The sequence below is a fragment of the Artemia sp. Qi Xiang Cuo genome, chromosome 20 (genome assembly GCF_049724085.1).
Source record: "Artemia sp. Qi Xiang Cuo chromosome 20, ASM4972408v1, whole genome shotgun sequence".
NCBI classification, from domain to species: Eukaryota; Metazoa; Arthropoda; class Branchiopoda; order Anostraca; family Artemiidae; genus Artemia; species Artemia sp. Qi Xiang Cuo.
The window spans coordinates 34,768,192-34,790,023 of record NC_142813.1 but is presented as its reverse complement, the minus strand read 5'-3'; the positions used below and the strand labels follow the sequence as shown (position 1 = coordinate 34,790,023).

Genomic DNA, 21,832 nt, shown 5'->3' with positions numbered 1-21,832 from the left:
TCTCTGTCATCACTGTTTTAAAGGTCTCCCATCTCTTCTCGGGGGTTAGGTTTTCATCAGAACTTAGGGCGTCAAATCGGTTAGTCAGTTCCAAATTGAGGGCCTGCCGAACTTCTTTGTCTTGGAGCTTACCAATGTCGAATCCGGCCTTGGGCTTGTTTTTTCTCTGAGTTGCAAGACGTAGCCAAATTTTTGCAGCAACAAGCCTTTGGTCAGACCCAGACTGCGAGCCTGTGTCCGCGCTGTTGTAAGAGCGAGAGTCCTGTACGGAGCTTCTCTAGCGCTGGCGTGCGAGAATGAAGTCTATTTGAGCCTTAGTGACACCGTCATTTGAATGCCAAGTTAAAAGGTGGCTAGGTTTGTGCTGAAATATGGTATTGGTGACAACAAGGTGGTTCATCAAGGCGTAGTTTAACAGCCTTTGCCCATTCTCGCATCTATGACCTTGTCCAAATTTTCCCAGGACTTGTCTTGTGGTTTGGTCAGACGGACCAACTCTTGCGTTGAAGTCTCCAGCAACAATCAAGTAATCACGTGCGGCAACAAAAGAAGACAGCTGCTGCAGCTCGCCATAGAAATCATCCTTGGTCGTATCAGCAGCGTCACGGGTGGGGGCATAGGTAGAAATTATCGATATATTTGCTGGGTTTTCTTTTAGTCTGATTCTGGCAAGTCTACAGGAGACTGGTTCCCATTCTAGGAGAGCATTTCTGGTTCTTTTGTTCATGATTAAATCAACTCCGTGGAGTCCCGAATTATCCTCTACTCCGGAGTAGAAAAAATGGACTTGATGTAGCGTTTCAGGAGCTGTAATAACTATGGAGCCAGAACCTGAAATTCTGGTCTCGGATATGCAAAGTATGTCTATATTGTACTTCTCCATCTCATGGACAAGAAAAACTTGCGTGGCTTCTTGTTTGACGGATCTTACATTCCAGCATCCCACCATTATTCTAGATTTTGCCTGTTTAATGACTGTAGTGGGTTTTCCTAGATTTATGGCATAAAAAGGATTTTTCGACTTCGCCGCCATATTCGAAGTCGCGTTGCCTACCGGGAACGCCGTAGTATGGTTGGCTTGTTTATTTCTCGACACCCGCGCCAATACGGGGGCCGCGTCGCTTGCCAGGGACGCCGTAGCCGTTACAACTTTTCTTCTAGGTCTCACATCCATTGATGTTTCTTGGGAATAGAGTTGGCCGCAAGGTCCCCAGTCTTGCGGGTCACCCAGAGCGCGTTGGCCACCAAATGGCTCGGCGTGGAGCTCAGTGGTGTTTACACCCTTCCACCGCTTTGAGGTGCGCTGACGGATTTCCTCTGCTGCCCAGGGACGGAAGATCGAGCCTCATTGCCTGTAACTACCATCACTGCCATGGAGGTATACAAGCTTAGCTTGACCTTTGATTCCCACCTGGAATCAGCAAGGGCTTCAGGAAGATGCAGCTAGACGGCATTATAGTAAAATATTGTACTGGCATGTTAATAAATTGAGAGGTAGTAGTCAATCCGGACATGTCCCAGTTAAAGATAGGAACGGGGTCATGATTAGTGACAATGAAAGGATTAAATAGAGATGGGCAGAACATTTTGAGAATTTGCTAAAACGGGATAGAGTTGCAGGAAAGGATATAGAGAAAAATGAAAAAGTTTGTGATACCTTGGATGTGAAGGAATATTTGTTTTTTGAGGAAGAATTAGCGACAGTACTAAAAGGATCGATAATAACAAGGCTCCAGGTACTGATAGTGTGTTAAATGAATTTCTTAAATATGGTGGCTCTGAGGTTAGAAATAAGTTACTGAAGATTATGAACATGATTTTTGAAAAAGGGTAAGTACCTAAAGATTTTAGGAAGACCTTAATTAAGCCACTTTATAAGAAAGGTGATAAGAGTGAGTGTGGTAATTATAGAGGCATTAGTCTGGTCTCTGTAGGTAGCAAATTACTTAGTAATATGACACTTTTTATACTGAGAGATGCTGTAGACAGAGAAGAGCAGCGCCGTTTTAGAAAAGGTAGAGGAGGTGTCGACCAAATGTTTTTTCTTAGGCCAATAATTGAGAAGTGCCTGAGCTATCAAACACCTTTGGTCCGCAGTTTTATAGATTATGAGCCAGCGTTCGATTCTGTTGATAGAAGAGCTTTAGCAAAGGTTTTATCCTTGTATGGTATACCAGAGAAATATATTAAAATGATTAGTGCTATGTACGAGAATAACACTGCTGCGGTTAAGGTAGGAAATGAGATTGGCAGCTGGTTTTGTATTAGATCAGGAGTTAAGCAGGGTTATATTCTATCCCCCGTTATATGTATTATTTTGACGGACTTTGTCTTAAGGAGCATAGGACTGGGAATGGGACACCACAGAATCAAATGGGGAGAGAAAAAGTATTATTGACTTAGATTATGCTGATGATTGTAGCATCCTAGATGAAAATGTGTGAGCAAAATGAATGAACTTTTAAAAATTTTGCGAGTTCAGGGTGCTAGAATAGGTTTGAAAATTAATGTTAAGAATACTAAGACACTAAGGCTAGGAATATGTGAAGATGAAAAGGTGGTGTTGGGTAACGAAAAGATTGATCTGGTGGGCAGCTTCACTTACCTTGGTAGTATTATTAGTAAAGACGGTGGGAGCAATAAAGATGTTAAAAGTAGAATAGCCAAGGCTCAGGATGTTTTTTCACAGTTAAAAAAAGTTTGTAAGAATAGGAAGATAAGTCTGCAAACTAATATTAGAACCGGCAAACCGGCTGACTGACCGTATTTCAAACAGTAGGTTGTACGAAAAATGTGGTTCAATACCGCTTTCTAGGGCTATAATGAAAGGAAAGTTGAGATGGCTAGGGCCCGTTATGCAGATGAAGAATGAAAGATTTCCGAAGATTGTTCTTTTCGGCCAACCGTCTAGGGCTAAACGGAAAGCAGGTCGTCCTCGTCTGGGATGGGAAGATGTCATAAAGAAATATTTAAAGGAAATGGGAACCTCCTGGGAGGGTGTAAAAAGGGAGGTTTTGGATAAATTGTGATGGAGGAGGATCGTGCGTAGCTGTGTTGGCCTAAGGCTGCTTGATGCTGCGGTGAGTTGTTGATAGTAGTAGTAGTTGTAGACTTGGGTTACAGAAAACTTTAAAAACGCAACACAACAATTTATCTGCACGGGTTTTTACTTTTGTACAAGTCAGGCAGAAATTTCGTGAGGGGTGGGGGGGGGGGGGTCAAACCGGGTAACCCTCCAGCCCCGCTGGATAGGGCCCTGATTTGAGCATATCCTTTCAAATACTCATCTTTATAATTTATTTGTCTACGTGTAGGTTACCATTATTAACTATGAGAAAATCGTTCAAAAAGCCAAAAATTGCTGAATTTGATAGAAAATATAAAAAATCATAGAAAAGGACGTGACAAACTGTAAATTTCAGGGGAAAGACTGTCCTCTTCACATACTTAGGCCTAAGTGCCTGCTTGATATGCAATATTTCTTATATTCAGGACCATATCCAGGGGGTTCGGGGGTTTGACCCCCCCCCCCCCCGAAATGTTTGTCCGAGTCGTAAAAGCATAACAAAAATGATTGTAAACAAATTTTTGATGCATTTTTAAAGTTTTTTTGTACCCCCCCTCCGAAAAAAATCCTGGATACGGGCTTGCTTATCTTCCATTTGTCGCTTTCTTTACCTTTACACTGTTACAAATTTAACTTGTGGAATCTACCATAAATGATGACCATAAATTTTATGGACCATTAGCAAAACCTCTCACTTAAAGTTGTGTAGCAGTAATTGTGCAAAAGCTAAATTAGGTGAAAAGAAATAAAAAAATTGTGAAGGTACAATTAAAAATAGCAAAAAGTAAGATAATTGTATTATGCTCTTTGCAAGCAAAAAGCCAAATGACATTGAAATTACAATCTATTGAATCTTAGATGGCAAATACTAAAAACTGTAAGCGATTTACTGTTTTAACTACCGCAATATATCTCATTTTTAAATTATGAGAAGTTTACTCCAAGAATTTACCGAACATTAATTCAAAAATTAGTAATTTTATTATATGGTTGAAGTCTTGATATATTTTAGAAGGTATTAATTATATAATAGCGATGTAAAGGTTAGTTTATGGCTGCAATTATAAACTTTTGAACAGGAATAAAACGTAAAATACTGTAAATAAGAATTTTCAGAATTATGCTTTACATTAATTAAATTCTGTCTCTTTGCTATTTAAGTCATTTTTCACTTCTAAGTGTGATATTTGGTACGTTTTGAGTGTCTTAAATAAAATTGTTAGAGAAAGGAATGAATTTTTGGAGGAGTGGAGAATTCAATGTTTAAGAATAAGATTGGATATTAATGTTGAGAAAACTAAGTCGCTTAGACTAGGAATAAATGAGTGTGAAAAGGTTATGTTTGGTAACAAGAACATCAATTATTGGTAAAGATGGTGGATGTAGTAAAGATGTGATAAGTAGAATAGCCAAGGCGCAGGGGGTGTTTAGCAATTGAAATCCTGGATATGGCCCTGGTCTTAGGTAATCGTTTGACTGACCGTATACCAAACTATATGCTGTACGAAAAGGGTGTTCAGTTCCTCTTTCTAGGGCTATAATGGAAGAAAGCTTAAGATGGCTAGGCCATATTTTGTGGACTTGGCCCTGCAGTGAGTTGTGCGCACATAATTTTGAGATAATATTTCAGGGAGGGGGGGGGTCCAAAATAAATACAGAAGTCTACGAGGGTCATACACGAGGGCTGCAAGCTTGAGATGTCAAGACTAGCTTGCGCGTTATTAACAGCCTGAACTAGCAGAAGAAAGCAACAAAACCCAAATGGCAAAATTTATAAATTTGCGCATTTATGATCAAATTTATGTTATATCAAGCGCTCTACAAAGGCACAGATTCTGTTTTTTCGCTATTATTCATTTTTGAAAAATCATTGCAATAAATCAAAGATTGCATATGCACTTTTGACGCTCTATTGGGAGGTAAAATAAATATTTAGATTATGGTCTAAAAAAAAATATAAAAATGTATTTAAAAAATTTAATTGCTAAGCTATCCATCGGCGGGCCATGATTTACGCATAGGCCTACTAGGCCCGTGCCTAGGTGCGCACATTGCCGAGGGGCGCAAAACACACTGAGCGATTTTATTTCCTTAACAAAAACTGGACTGATCTGATGTGTCGTCAAAGTGTAAGGTGTACTTTGCCGTTGTGCTGCCTATTCACAGAAAAATTATTTTAAAACAACACAGGAATTCTGTAGCCGCTTATAAACTGTTTGATGTCTCCCAAGAGTGGCAGCTAAGAGATCGGTATTACCTCTCTCTTGAATTTCTTTTGGTGCATCACTCATCGGTTGCCTTCTGTTCATGGCTTCCACTATTCCCGAATTTTAAGGGATTTCCTTATGATTCCCTGTGTATCCCCGAAAAAATTGCTTGGGCCTACGGGCGCCAAAACGCTTGGGCCCAGGAGTGCCAAAGATTTAAATCCGGCCTTGTTTATGGGACATTAAAACAGAAAAAGTTTCATGGAACAAATTTAGGATCTCCTTGTAAAAAAAAAAAAGTTTACCTACTGACGGATCTCACGTAAAGCGTTGTGATAGCCAACTTTAATGTTTTACGTGTTGACAGCATACAGGCACCATGAACATAGCCTCTAGTTCTGAAATAATTAAAACATTTTCTTGAACGATGATTCATATTTACATCTTCTTTCAGTGAAAAAAAATCTTTTATATTGAATCACGACTCAGCAATTACTCTTGGATTCCAGCTTTCATTTTTTAATTGCAGTGTTGCGCTGTAGCTAGTTATTATTTTTAATTAATAATTTCAGGACGGCATTGTGAAGCTGAAATTGACGAATGTCAAAGCAACCCGTGCAAAAACGGAGGACAGTGTATTGATACAATCAACGGATTTAGGTGTATATGCCCCGTGGGATGGAATGGACCTGTCTGTGAGGTAATTGATATGTTTTTTTCTTATATTAGGATTTGGGTAAAATTCACGTTTAGCTACTTTTTGCTATCTTGTAAAGGGGTTGCGTTAGGAAAATGAAACTTTCAGTAATGCATCCAGGGCCAAAAACATACTCTGGGAAGGTATTATCAAGCTTCCATGTTAACCCTCTTCTGATTTCTAAGTCTTAGAAATTTGCCTACTTGACAGGTCTATTATAGCCTACCGATTGAAATTTTAACAAAACAATGTTTTACCTTAATGTTCATTAATGAGTTTCTTTTTCTCTGGTTTTAGTTCTGAAAATGCAATTCCTGTTATTTGAATCAAATTTTAACTGATATCAATTTTTTTTTTTCTAAAATTAGGAAATGTATTTGCAGATCTTTGAAACCTCATAAATTGGGATTCAGCAAAGCTGTGAAACTGAAAACAGTTTTCTTGTACTTCATTTAAGTAGAAGATCTGTTTTGCAAGGTTTCGCTTTCATAACACAATGATTTTTTAAGGCCATCAAAGGTCACACTGCCCTCTAGAGGGACAAGGAGTGGAGGTTGGTACTTCAAAATACCTTCCCAAGATATACTTTAGTCTGTAGACCCATCCCTGAAAGTTCCATTCTCCTAACCTTACCCCTTCCCAAGGTGTAAAAGTTTTCCTATGCCCTTTCTTCAAATTTTCCGTCAGTCACAATTGAATTAAACCGTATGGAAAGACTGCCATTATTTTCAAGAATAGTTTTGTTCAAGACTCATTCTGGCACTTACCACTCAGCCGACTTTACTTTGAAAATGAAACGCATTGTTTGAACACAATAGCTGTAATCTGGTAAAGAGGGAACAACGATCAAAAATTCCAACGGCCATGCTTACTCACAGCTAAGCACCAGCAAATAGTAAGAACTGAGGAGGATTAGTCCGAAGGGTACTTATCTGTTATAGCGCCTATATTAAGTTCTTCATCCATCGACGCACTGTAGAACCGGTTTCTTCGATACTTTCTTTCAGCTTAGCGTGAGACAAGACAAAGACGAGTGAATAGATGGGAAATATATAGTTTGCAGGGCCGTCACGTATGGGGGGAGGGGGACCCCCCCCCCTCCAATGTTTTTGGTCACTCGGGAAAAAAAAATAACACTCTGTACAAGTGTTAGTTCATTTAACGCTAATGAACCGGTTTCAAGAAGGTCAAAGAGACTAGCTTCCGCTTCTGCTTTGAAAAGAATTATATTATTAAACAATATGTATTTTTACTTTTCTTCGCACATAAACTATTGTTTTTAGTAGTCTTGATTTCTTTATGTCACTGATGACGGTCACTGCGTTTATGACCAAAATGTTTAGTATTTTTGTGAAATTTTGTGACCATTTGTTAAAATCACTGTCTATTAAAAGGATTTTTATCCTTATTTGAACTTTTATTTTTCATCATGGTTGCAGCGGTAGCTACAACCTAGTAAAGGACGAACGCGTCCCATAGTGACCAAAACAAATGGCCTGAAACCCCTAAAAATGGTGCCGGATTGAAACAAAAAGTACACCAGTGGAATCGCCTTGGAAAAAAATCCTATACAGGAAATCTACAGTCCCTTGGCTTGAACAACGAGGAGAATCACTTAACTTGAACATATTTACAAAACCGGAAAAAGTACACACGGATATGCTTTTTGTCACTTTTAGTTAATATCTTAGAAAATGAAATGATATATGGAGCTGAAGTTCTTAAGTTTACCTATAACTGTTTGTACTTATAATCATTGAATTGAAATTGCTTTTAGTACCAAATAGCACTTCTTTTCTGTTTTTACTTTTAGGTGGATGTGGATTTTTGCAATCCTAACCCTTGTATGAATGATGCTCCGTGCTTTCCCCTTGAAAAGGCATACCACTGCTTGTGTTTGGCAGGATATGAAGGAAAGAATTGTTCAAAGCAAGTCAAACGCATCGAAGGTAAGAAACTTGAAAAATTTATACTATCATCTAGGGATATTTCATTTCCTTGAAATATCTAGCGATATTTCATTTCCTTTTTAAAGCTCCACTTTGCATAAGGGATGCCATGTGAATGGTAATGGGGTACTGCTTTTCATAGTTCGTTAGGAACAGAGACAAATAAAAATACAGTCTTAAAAAGTTCTCTTCTTTTCAATACTCCATTACACATTCGGCATTCCATGTTAAAGGGAGGTGGGCATGTCTTTCCATAAGGAATGAAAGAAAGCCTTAGAAAGAAAATTGTTGTAATATTTAGGCCTTCTGAGTCATTAGATTCATTGCGCTAAATACTGGTTTTGGATAGACATCAGCGAAATTCTGTCTTCAGCTAAAGTAGATTTCAACACTTTTAAATTATCCTCCTTAAGGATTAAATTTACTTGAAGTGGTACAGGGAAATGTAGGACAAATCTTCGATTTTTTTTTTTTTGATCATCAAATGTACCTTGCCCCTCTCTCTGGGTTTTCATTATGTTTTATCTTATTTATTTTAGTCTTCAATAAACAGACAGCAGGATTTTATATCGAATATTACTACTGCTATCTTTATACAAACGAATAAAAACCGAACTAACTTTAGTTTGCCGAAATCACTAATATCAGGGGGAGGAGCTGAGTCAGGTAGGTTATCAATTCAAAGGGATTAGGGATGTAGGGAAAATGTAAAAATTAGAATGATCAAGGCCCGGGGTGTTGTTTCACAATTTAAAAAGATTTGGAAGGTAAGTCTGTGAATTAAAGCTGGAATATTGGAAGCTACAGTGATCACAATGGTCAAGTAGAGTGCTGAAGCGAGGGCGCTTCGGAAGACGGAAGAGGATTTGTAAGATGTTTTCCAGGAATTTTTTACGGATAGTTTTGTGTAGCTGTTTGACCGACCGTAGGTCAAACAACCAGCTGCAGGAAAAATATGGTTCCATTCTGCTTTCTATGGCAACAATAACATAACGATTGAGAAGGCTAGGACACGTTTTGCGGATGTAGGAAAATAAACTGCCGAAGACTGTTCTTTTCGGCCATCCAACTGGAGCCAGTCGTCCCCTAATGGGCTGGAAAGAGGTAATAAGGAGAAATTTAAAGGACATTGGTTTGAATAGATTTTTAAAGGAATAGAATTTAAACTAGGTGAGGCTTTGAATAGATTGGGATGGAGGAAGAGCGTGCACAGCTGTGTTGGTGTCAGGCGCCTTGGTGCTGCAGTGAGTTGTTAGTAGTAGTAGTACTATATTGACACTTAGGGTATTACCTAAGCATTGCTTTAAAATTCCAAAATTTCCATAAAATATCTACGAGGCCACTATAGAAGAATCTTAGGAAATCTCTTTGTTTCAATTTTAGATCCAAAGTGTGTTTCAATTGGCCGTGGATATAAACCAGGAGATTTGTGGAAAGATTCGTGTAATACCTGTTACTGTACCAAAAAACTACAAACACGGTGCAGTAATTTGGTGTGCGCCGAAGGATGTCAGGATGTTGCTAAGAGGCACAATGGATCAATAAGGAGCTGTGACACAAGTCAAGTATGAATTTCTATTTTAAATCCAGTGATCTAGTCTAGGTCAAATATCACGATGGAAATATTCGATCAGCGAGATCAGCTTTTCAAACTCAATCAGAAATTAAATATGGGGACATTTTTAAAATAAAGTTTCTGCCTCATGTATCATTATAATGTAGATAAAAGTGTTATGGGAGAGACAGCTAGACGTTTTTCCATCCGACTTCCACAACTAGTGGAAGTCGCATTCAAAGAAAAAAATACGAATTTTCGGAAAATATGATAGAAAATGATGTTTTTTTTAGCAGTCTTGATCCCCAAGGATCATTCTGAATAATAGTCCTGCCCCCTTCCAAGAAATATCAAAATATTTATTCAAGTCAAATATGTGATTGTTCTTTGCGTTTATAAATGGATTATTAACTTTTAAAGTCTTGTTTATCAATAGCATAAATATCTCTCGTTCCCTCCGAAGGTTTAATGTATCCAAAAGTCACCTCATCAAAAAATAAAATCATTTGGGGGCGTGGCTCCACTTCACCTCTTTTAAAAAGAATTTATGGTATTGATTTGCCTCGGAGAACTCCGTTGTATATTTTTATGTCAGAAAATTAGCCTATTTCGTACTGTTATTTTTTTTTTCAAGAAAGTTTATAATGAATGAATGTTGCTTATGCACTTTTGTTCATTTTGCCTGACATTTCACACCTACTTAAGATTTCCATACAAAATGTAGACCTTCAGTGTCATACTTTTCAGCCCTATTTCGGAGTTCATTTTTCTTGGATGTATTCTTAAAATACTATCAAACTAATATGGGTACTGTATTGTAAATAGAAAATTGTTAAGCATTTTATTTTCTTCAACTATAATATTTGGAATTGGCATAGGTGGGAGGGGGTGCAAATGGTGAAGGACCAATTTTAGTGAGACCATAACACACAGGATAAAATAGCTTGTATTTAAAAATCTATTTGTCCAAATAATACAATTATTTTTTTCCAGCTTTGCACATCTCCAACACCTTGCCTCCGCGAGCCTTGTCGACCCCAGCCTGGTTGCAAGCCTCCACGCTCCCTTACTCTCTCCCTCAACCAGCAGACAGCTTGCAGTGTTTTGCACAATAGCAGTGTATATTGTGCTCAATTAGAATTAGACATGGTCAGACACAAAATCCCAGTTGGGACGACTTTGTCAAGCTTGTGCCGTCAAATCCGAAGTGCTTTGGGTGAAGAATTGGCCAAAGCGGACATTGGAACAGCGTTAGCTCCAGTTACTGTTTTATGCACTCTACAAAATGATGATAAAGACATAATAGTTGTGCGAATGGTAAATATCATCTCTAAGTATTTAGTAGCTACAATAAAAGTGTTTTGTTTCTCCTATATTTGAAAGTAAATAGCCAGGAAGGAGGGGAGGCATTGGGTTTTTAATCTCTCTTTTAGAATGCAAAAAAAAATGCAAAATGTTGCAATATTCCTAAAATACAATACTTTTTTGGCACAGAACAATCCTCAATTCACTCCCCTTCTTTTATATATTTTGTTGGTTCACCCCCTTAGAGTGTTCTGGCTCGGTGAATAGGTAGATCTGAATCCAATAACATAAGTTTCTTGTCTGTTTTGTGCACGTTACATTTGTAAGCTTTTCGCAAGATCACTTGTCTCACAAGAAATATAAACCTCAATACTGGGAAATATAGTCTCCTATCGCTTCATATAATTCGTCTTTTTATTTTCTTCCTAATTTTATCCTCCTGAAGTAAATTCATGTGCATGTACCCCTTAAAGGGGGTGAATAAAAAGACAGTACTACTATGTTATAGAGATAATCTGCACCCCCCCCCCCAAAAAAAAAAAAAACAACTATCAGGCCAATAGAAGATAGGTATTATAGACCCTTACGCTACCATCGGCAGATGCATTGAATTTTATGATAAAGAAATCAAAAGCCACCTATGGTGTTCCCTTTTAAAACAGTAAATGTATTGCGTAATTATTTGGTTAATTATTGTTCTTGTGTGCTTATTTTTATTAATTTTAGTTTTTTTCTATTTGTCATTTTCTGTCTTTTTCTTTTCTTTTTTTTCTTCTCTTATGCTCCATTTGTTGTTTTGTTTCCAACGGGCCATTGATAAATTCAATTCAATTTCTCATTTTCAGATGGAAAGTCCAGATGAACGTGAGTATATTTCTCATGTAAATTTGTATACAGACATATTGGCTGAAATAATTGATTCTGAAACTAAACATGATGTAAGCAGACTTCTTAGTATTCATAAATCAAGGAATCCTGAAGCATTGGATGATATAAAAACAACAGGTGAGGATTATATTAATCTGCTTTATTTTGTCTATTTCGTATAATGAGGAACGTGCGTTGAGAGAGGCCTAGTTTGGGCTCATCAAATTCTTATGTTTTTTTTAAATTTTTACAATCATTTTCTTACAATTCACCAGCTGAATGAAAATACATACCCCCTCACCGAAATGAATTCTTACATAAGTTCCTGAGCACCTTCATAATTGTTAAAAAGTGATCCTTATTTTCGTGGTACACGACACTCAATAATAATTAAAAAATAGAAAAGATTTATATAATATTTTCAAGTACCTTTGTATACGTATGCAATTATCATCCAATATACAGCATTGTATAATAGCGGAGCACTCAATAAACCCTTTTATCTTTGTCGACGCCATCTATAAATCGAAATGATCGTCTTGATAGAGTATTGGGCCTTTTCTGTTGTTTTTTTTAATCAATAATGTTGACAAACAATGGCAAGAACAGATATTTTGTTTTTTCTTATCAATAATTGTGGATAAACAATACTTTTTGCAAGAGAATGAATTTTTGTTATTATCGGATAAAAATTGGCAATATTTTCAAAGTCAGTTGCACACTGTTTTATTATTTTCTACTTGACTCATGTTTGCTCTGGTAATTTCCGCTGTATATGCAGCTTTTTATTGTTTGATCAAAGTTTCAGTTTTATAACAACAGGTTTGTCCAGTTCCCTTTAAAGGGAAAAGGGATTGACAATCTAAAAAGCTATCTTTTCGTGTCTCACCTTAAGCAAGAGATCGAGCTAATAATAAATACAATAACCTTTATGGCAAAGTAGCTGTTTTTTCTCTTCTACATTTGTAAGAACAAGGCCTATTGTGAAACACCTGTGAAAAGCAATGGATTTTCTCAGGCTTATAGCCATGGAGTAAACCATTTTCAATGGTTTCATGAGTTGGCAGAATTGTTTCCTTAAGAAAAAAGACATTTTTTCTGTATTTGTGATATACCTTAAATCATGAAAATTTCTGAAGTATATCGTGTTTTTGGAGTTTGATTTTACAAACGACATCGAAATAGAGATGTGACATTTTGATTACCAGCTAGTTGCTCTTAATTTTCAAGCTCAGTAAGAAGTCTAATTTTTCTTGGAATTTTTTTTTTTGAAGTCTAAATTAACTTAAATATATTATTTAAAAATAATCTTTACGCCTGGCTGTTAAATAATCAATTACGTCTTTTAAAAGGTGGATAAAAAGAGCGAAAAGGACAAATCAGTGCTGCACAGGCAGGATTTTCTCGGGTTATTTAAATGGGGGACTGAAAACCGCCGGAGAAGCGTTCTCAATCGTGGTGCGAGGGTGAACTTTTCATTTCAATTGTATGGCCATTTTGTGGATTTTTTTAATTTTTTTTTAGAAATTACCGTAAATATGCTTTGACAATAAAATTTTACTATTAAGATAAACGGAAAAAAAAGTTACCATTCCTAAATCAGCATTAAACGGCAGTTTTTTTTTCAAACTAGACATTTATTTTTTACGAAACACGTTTTTAAATTTCCGATGACTGAGCTGGGATTCGCTCTTTTCTAGGTTATCCCTAGGGGAAGGGGGGGCTATGACACAGGCGTTGCACATCATCATTCATTCACGTCGTCATATAAGAATAATTTTATTCATAAATGCATAAAAAAGCAACAACAAATTAATCCTCGAAAAGGCTCACTGCCTTGCAAATGTAGAGAATAGAAAGATAACTTAAAATTTACTGAGAAGTCACCAAAGAAACAGAAAAAAAATGAAAGAATAATGCTCATTGAAGAATAATGAATAAGGAGCAATTGATTGATTAAGCAAACTATAAAAATAGCAACAAAAACTAAGATGAAAAACTGCAAAAACTTGAAAATAAAACATATAATCAACACCAAATTTGCGTATTAATTTTACTTTTATTTGGTTAAATGACTTTCTCGAGCGTTGTTTAATTTTATTTACGAATTTTTTATTAGTAATAAATATACATAACTTACCAATTAACTTACGTAACGAATTTCTATATTCATATATTTTTAATACGTATATTAGGGGGTTCGTCCCCTAGTCAATACCTCGCTCTTTGCGCTAGAGTTCAAATTTTGTTCCAATTCTTCAAAAATGACCTCTTAATCACAAAGGCTGTTAATTAGAATAAATAGCTCTTATGAAAGTACTAAAAAAATCTTTAGAGTAATGAGCGAGGCATTGACTAGGGGATGAACCCTATCATATACGTAATATTTTCGGTCTTTTTTTATTTTTGATGATACTCCATGCTTTCAGTTGAAAAACTTGTTTTTTTTTATAGAATTTCTGATCTTTTTTCTAAATAATGCTTGGAAATCTGGCGCCCCCTTCATAGCAATTTCCCTTCTGCCAAATGAAAACTTCCTCCATGGAAAGATCCTTCCACATAACCACCGACCCATCCCCCCCCACTACCAAAAAAAAATCCCCCTGAAAACATCTGTATACTTCCCAATAACCAATACTATATGTTAACATTGGGTAAAGTTCATAACTTTCAGCCCTCCCCCCGGGGACTTTCGCGGATTAAGTCATACTAAAAGACATAGTTAACATATTTTCGACCATGCTGAACAAAATGGCTATCTCAAAATTTTGATCGGGTGACTTTGGGAAAAAAATGAGCGTGGGAGGGGGCCTAGGTGCCCTCCATTTTTTTGCGTCACTTAAAAAGGGTACTAAAACTTTTATTTTCCGTTCCAATGAGCCCTCCCACGATATTCTAGGACAACTGGGTCGATACGATCACCCCTGGGAATAAAAAGAAAAGAAAAAAAAGCAAAAAACAAAAGCAATAAACACGCATCCGTGATCTTTCTTCTGGCAACAAATACAAAATTCCACATTTTTACAGATAGGAGCTTGAAACCTCTACAGCAGGGTTCTCCGATACTCTGAATCTGATGGTGTGATTTCCATTAAGGTTATAACTTTAAGGGGGGTCTTTCCTCCTTTTTTCGAAAATCAGCCAAATTTTCTCAGGCACGCAACAATGATGAGTAGGACTAAACTTAATGAAACTTATATATTTGAAATCAGCATTAAAAGCTGATTCTTTTGATGTATCTATTGGTATCAAAATCCCTTTTTTTAGAGTTTTGGTTACTATTGAGCCGGGTCGCTCCTTACTTTCAGTTCGGTACCACGAACTGTTTGATAGAAACAAGGATGCTTTTGTTGCATGCCTTCAACGATGAAAGTTGAATACAATAAAATTTGATCGCTTGCAAAGATAGCCACACACACAAAAAAAGAAATTGCATAACAATGGTGTCCTTTTTCCATTCCAGTGAGAAAATCATATTTCAAACACAAAAAAAACAAGCAAATGACAAGGACTAAGGACTTAGTCCTTGCTTCAAGGACTAAGGGGCTATTAACTATTTGATATAATTGTTCATTACAAAATATTCGCCCACGTTAAAGTTGGATGTTTTTTTAATTATCAGATGATGTGAATCCCAGCCACCAAACCAAAATTCAAAGCTCATCAAAATCAATATTTATTATCTTTGCCCATATAAAGTATTTATTTATGTCTTCATTTATTTAGTTCTTTCAATTACCACCAAAACGTAATGAACTTTTCACCTTTTCAAAGACATAATTGAAAAATGAAGCTTTTCTCTAAGGAGTCTTTAGAGGATGCTTTCGTGGCAAGTAAATACTTCTGGGATTGAAGAAACGACTTTTACATTAATCAAAGGTAGTTGAAAAGCGATATATTTTAGTTCTTAATTTTGTATAATTTTTTTTTTAATCCAGACAATTACCACGTTTCTTTTTTACAGGAGAACCTTACTTGATTGCATTGATATGTTCGATTATTCTGATATTCGTCCTAATTGGAGCTCTGGCATTTCTTTGGACACAAAATCACTGTAGGCGCCCCCCACCACAAACTTATCCTCAAGCGCAAACATTACAAATAATGGAAAAATCGAACAATCTCGAAAATGAAGAAAAAATAAGAGGCTCAAGGAACAGACCTGAGCGAGTGGAAAATAAAATTATGAATGAAGTGTCAGAGCAATGCATTTCAATCTGCGAAATACCTCCAATTTTACCTCCAAAGAAGGTTGGGGAATTTAGTAAAGCAAGCAATTTGGAAGTGAGGAATAATGATGCACTTTGCTCTTTAAACAAACCCAATAAATGTCTAGATAAAGAAACAAAGTTTCATATTGATGTAAATAGAACTTGTGTGAGTTACAGGGAAAAACCTCCAAGGGAGCTAATTGTATGATATGTGAAACCAGTGATACTCAGTCTAGAAATATAAAATTATATATTCTTATCTTTACATTTTTTGTTTCTGTGCATGTATTTTTATGATTTTCGAAAAACTACTTGTGATAATGAACGCTTTGAATAAATAAACGATTTCTTTTTTATTTGTAATTCTTATGTTTTTAAAACTGTGGTAGATCAATACACATGCCAGGTAAAGAGGTATCTCAGCTGCAGTAGTTCAAAGGGCTTGTATGAACCCCCCTCCCCGAAATGTTTTTTTGACTCGTAAAAAGGTAACAAAAATGGATATAAACAAATTTTGTATGCGTTTTTCAGTTTTTTTTTGGTGTAAAACCCCGCCCGAAAAAAAAATCTTTGAGTAAAACCCCCTCCGAAAAAAAAAATCCTGTGTACGGCCTTGTCCTCTTCTATAAGGTTTTGCGGTGTAGCATAACGCCTTCTGAATTTTTACAGCTGCGCTGAAACTCAGTGTCCGAAAATACTGCTAGTTTTGGTGATTTGCTAGTTTTGGAACTTATGATACGACGAACATCATGTGATCTGAGTGATAGATCACATGAAAACAAAAGAAATGTAAAGAAAGTGGAGAAAGTATTGAAATATGAACTAAGGAGGTGTGAAGTGGAGGCCATGGATAAAATTGCCGAGGATTTAGAAGATGCAGCTAGACGGCATAATAGTAAAATATTGTACTGGCACGTTAACAAATTGAGAGGTAGTAGTCAATCCGGACTTCTCCCAGTTAAAGATAGGAATGGGGTGGCAATTAGCGATAAGACAAAAGCTAAAGCAAGATGGGCCGAACATTTTGAGAATTTGCTTAACCGAGATAGAGTTGCAGGAAAAAATATAGAGGAAAATGAAAAAGTTTGTGATACCTTGGATGTGAATGAAGATTTGTTTTGTGAGGAGGAATTAGAAACAGTACTAAAAGGATTAAAGAATAATAAGGCTCCATGTGCTGATAGGGTAGTAAATGAGTTTCTTAAATATGGTGGCTCTGAGGTTAGAAATAAGTTATGAGAGATTATGAATATGATTTTTGAAAAAGGGGAAGTACCTAATGATTTTAGGAAAACCTTAATTAAGCCACTTTATAAGAAAGGTGATAAAAGTGAGTGTGGTAATTATCGAGGCATTAGTCTGGTCTCTGTAGGTAGCAAATTGCTTAGTAATATGATACTTTTTAGACTGAGAGATGCCGTAGACAAAGTTTTAAGAGAAGAGCAGTGCTGTTTTAGAAAAGGTAGAGGATGTGTTGAACAAATTTTCACTCTTAGGTTAATAATTGAGAAGTGCCTAAGTTTTCAAACTCCTTTGGTCCTTAGTTTTATAGATTATGGGCAAGCGTTCAATTCTGTTGATAGAGGAGCCTTGGTAAAGGTTTTATCCTTGTATGGTATACCAGACAAATACATAAAAGTGATTAGTGCTATGTACGAGAATAACATCGCTGCGGTTAAGGTAGGAAATGAGGTTAGCAGCTGGTTTTGTATTAAATCAGGAGTTAAGCAGGGTTGTGTTCTATCCCCCTTTATATGGATTATTTTGATGGACTTTGTTTTAAGGAGCACAGGAAAGGCAATGGGAGACCACGGAATCAAATGGGGAGGAAAAAGTCTCCTGGACTTGGATTATGCTGATGATTTAAGCATCCTAGATGAAAGTGTGAGCAAAATGAATGAAGTTTTAGAGGTTTTGCGAGTTCAGGGTGCTAGTATTGGTTTGAAAATTAATGTTAGGAAGACCAAGTCACTAAGGCTAGGAATAAGTGAAGATGAAAAGGTGACGTTGGGTAATGAAAAGATTGATCAGGTGGGCAGTTTCACTTACCTTGGTAGTATTATTAGTAAAGATGGTGGGAGCAGTGAAGATGTTAAAAATAGAATAGCCAAGGCTCAGGGTGTTTTTTCACAGTTAAAAAAAGTCTGGAAGAATAGGAAGATAAGTCTGCAAACCAAGATTAGAATCTTAGAAGCTACAGTGATGACAGTGGTCAAATATGGCTCTGAAGCATGGACGCTCCGAAAAGCGGATGAATATTTGCTAGATGTTTTCCAGAGAAATTGCTTAAGGATTGTTCTGGGTACCCGGCTGACTGACCGTATTTCAAACAATAGGCTATACGAAAAATGTGGTTCAATACCACTTTCTAGGTCTATAATGAAAGAAAGGTTGAGGTGGTTAGGGCATGTTGTTCGGATGAAGGATGACAGATTGCCGAAGATTGTTCTTTTCAGCCAACCATCTAGGGCTAAACGGAAAGCAGGTCGTCCCCGTCTGGGTTGGGAGGACGTCATAAAGAAAGATTTAAAGGAAATGGGAACTTCGTGGGCGGGTGTAAAAAGGAGGCTTTGAATAGATTGGGGTGGAGGAGGAGCGTGCGTAGCTGTGTTGGCCTCAGGCGGCTTGGTGCTGCGATGAGTTGTTAGCAGTAGTAGTAGTAGATACGACGAACCTTTCAACTAACTTTAGTTCATTATCGAAAATGACGTAAAGCTTCAAGAAGAAGCAGAAAAGAATAAATTCATTTTAGAACTTAGAACTCTTATTCTTCATAAGATGAAGAAGAGCTATATTAAATCTCCAGCAGGGTCGTATCCAGGATTTTTTTTTCTGTGGGGACGGATAAAAGGATTTTTTTCGGGAGGGGGGATTACAAACAAAAAAAATTATAAAAAAAACAACTGAGAAATAAAAGAAAAGATTAATTCACTCAAACAAACGAACCAGCAATTAAATAAATTGGAGAACTATGTCACATAGTCAAACACTTCAACAACCCCTTAGGTCTCATACTTTGTCCGCGCTGAAGAAGAGAGGCGGTTATTCTTTCGAAATATTCGCTTTGTGTGTTTCTTCAATATTTTCGTTTGGCCTTTAAAAACCTCACTTTTGATCGTTTTCTTTCTTTATGTTATAGCAGGCCAATGCAGTTTAAGAAATTATCTGACAGCCACTTTTTTGGCCGGCTTCCAAGGGAATCTTTTAAATAGAAATTCAGGCTAGTGGATAGAAGACGTTACTACTGTGACAGTTACATCATATTTTGACCCTTGTTTCAGAAGGATGCATACCGATCATCATGGACATGTTCGAAGGAGAATAGCAATCTACACTGATATTTAAATGAACAAGTTGTCATAATGTACTAACTCTCATACACTAAGCAAACTTCAGCGTGCACAGGGAAAAGATTTTATCTGAATAGAGCATGGGAATTTGGTGAAAGTTAGAGACTTACGAAATCGGGGACGGATCTAGAGCAAAATCTTGGGAGGGGGGGGGCAATGTAACAAAGGTGCCAATAATTGACAAATCTATTCTAGAAAAAAGAGTAAAAAGGGAAAAGAACAGGAAAAGAGGGCACTAGAAAAAATCTTGGGGGACCTGGGTCCCCCGCCTCCCTGGATCACCCAGAGCATGAACTGTTTCTTCCACTGGTGGGTCAGCCTTGTCACTGGGCTACCACAATAGAGAGCCCGTAACCCAGAGAAAGATTAATCCTTTGATTTGATGGAAAGAGGCTCCAGCTCCCAAGAAATTCTGCATGAAGTTGCAAAGTAGTTTTTATCTATTCTAGCCACAAACATTCTATCAGAATTTTTTTTCGCAGACAGGTCAGGTTACTAGTGATCAAGGAGGCACACTTGTGCCTCTTTACAGAGGCGACGCACCACAATGTTAAGCAATTTCCGGTCCTAGCGGTCGCAGAGAGACGGCGATGATTGCATTTTGTAGCCTAAGCTCAAACTAAGAAACATGCAAAATTTCACCCCCCTCCGACTTTATCTTCATGGGGGAAAGTGGGCCGGAAGTTTCGACCCTCTCACCACAGCCCCCCTTTAATGTTGTCCGATCGGGCAGAAATTTATAGGATAAACTTTCTTGGGCATCGGAGCTTATCCTCAAAATTTCAGCTCAATCTGATCACTCCTTCCCTGTTTTCCAAGAACCAAATATAGCCACTTAATGTTCATCAATTTTTTTTTGTTAGCCACGCCTACAGGGCACAGTTGGCAACCGGGTGAATGAGGACTCATTCGAACCGGAATTTGACCTGTTAGGGCCTTTTGATATTTTCAGACCGAAAAAATTATCCCCCGAATTTACGTTTACGAAAAACTTCGTTTTTTCCCATAAGAGCCCATGTCAGACGAATGCCGCGAAGAGCTTGCATCGGCATTCGTCTTGGAACTACGTCATTCACTGATGAATGTCAAGAAATTTTAATTACTCAAGTCGATAAAACCTTACATCTCGTCTGATGAAAATTAAAAAAGGTTTTAACAGCATAAAAATAAAGCATTTTAGGGTTGTTGCTTAATCTTTTTTTTTCATTTATAGGTAAGTCTCACTGCTTTGATAACATGCCGTATAGCAGCATGCTCGAAGAAAAGTTGAAAAAAGAAAATCTTACTGTGAATTTGATTTCAGTATTCAGGAGTTAAAAGCGTTTACACAAGAATTTTCCAAAAGCGGGGGGTTTGGGGGCGGCAGCCCCGCAACTTGAACTCCTGACACGATCAGCTAACAGTTAGTCAAGCAATAATAAGTAATAAACTGTACAAAAACGTGCAGAAAATATTTGAAAAAAACTACGTTTTCTAAAGAGTTAAAAAGGCTGAGTCACAAGTTCGAACCTTAAAACGTACAGGGATTAGGAGGTACAGTTGGGGAGGGGGGCTGCCGCCCCCTAACCCCCACTTCCGTATATGAAAGGGGCTGTGCCCTCCTCAACGCCTCGCTCTTTACGCTAAAGTTTGACTTTCTCACAACTCTTTTTTTTAAACAATAAAAACTTTAGCGTAAAGAGCGAGGTGTTGAGGAGGGCACAGCCCCTTTCATATACGGAAGCGGGGGTTTGGGGGCGGCAGCCCCCCAACTGTACCTCCTAATCTCTGTACGTTTTAAGGTTCGAACTTGTGACTCAGCCTCTTTAACTCTTTAGAAAACGTAGTTTTTTTCAAATGATTGGCGAAATAGACTGTCAAGTAAAACCACGGAAACACTCCTTTTTCTAAATTATACAGAAGACACGAGAATTTGTTAATCGTGCTTCAGTGATCTATTTGGAATAGTGGCTACTAATTACTGATCAGGCGTAGGAAAGTTTTCTCTTAAAGTAAAGTTTTGAGATTTGCGTCGTCACTGAAACTTTCAGAATGCCTTAGAAAACCCGTAGATTTTTTTATCCTACGTAAATTATGTATTTAGAATACTGGCTAGTAATTTATGACACGGCGGAGGAGAGTCCCTCCTTCAGGTAAAGTTTAAGATTTGCTTCGTACCTGAAACTTTCAGAATGCCTTGGAAAACCCGTAGATATGTTTATTCTACTTTAATGATGTATTTAGAATACTGGCGACTAATTACTGACAAGGCGGAGGAGAGTCCCCCTTTAAAGTAAAGTTTGAGATTTGCTTCGTAGCTGAAACTTTCAGAATACAACTCCAAGAAAAAAATAACAAAAAACAATGAAAAAATGTTTCATCGATTTGAATACGAAGGAAATTAAGGAATCATTTAACCGCCCCCTGTTTCCCTGTGATTTTTCTCTTATAAGCACTAGACTTTATTTGAAACCCTCAAAATTCTAAGCGTTTTTTGAAAGACTTTCCTAGAATTCACCGATTTTTCAAAGCCCCCCACCCTGCCTCTCCACGAAACAGAATCCTAAGTCACGCCTACTCGACATGAACCTCAATTATGATATTGTTTTGTTTTTGGATATACGTATTTAGTAGTTCTGGCCAAG

At 37.2% G+C, this 21,832-nt stretch overlaps 1 protein-coding gene across 3 annotated transcripts in view; it reads left to right on the top strand.

The window, feature by feature from the left end:
* Window positions 1–16,221, top strand: part of LOC148940140 (uncharacterized) — a 192,452-nt gene extending 176,231 nt beyond the window's left edge. Inside the window, exons 10-15 of one of the 3 annotated variants that reach the window (XM_089105811.1) lie at window positions 5,847–5,974; window positions 7,785–7,920; window positions 9,304–9,485; window positions 10,469–10,792; window positions 11,626–11,785; window positions 15,612–16,221. In XM_089105811.1, coding sequence (XP_088961937.1) covers window positions 5,847–5,974; window positions 7,785–7,920; window positions 9,304–9,485; window positions 10,469–10,792; window positions 11,626–11,785; window positions 15,612–16,066 — 1,385 coding nt within the window. In that variant the 3' untranslated portion in view covers window positions 16,067–16,221. The remainder of the gene's footprint in view (window positions 1–5,846; window positions 5,975–7,784; window positions 7,921–9,303; window positions 9,486–10,468; window positions 10,793–11,625; window positions 11,786–15,611) is intronic. The other 2 variants (XM_089105812.1, XM_089105810.1) reach the window with 2 other exon arrangements.
* The last annotated feature ends 5,611 nt before the right edge of the window (window positions 16,222–21,832 follow it).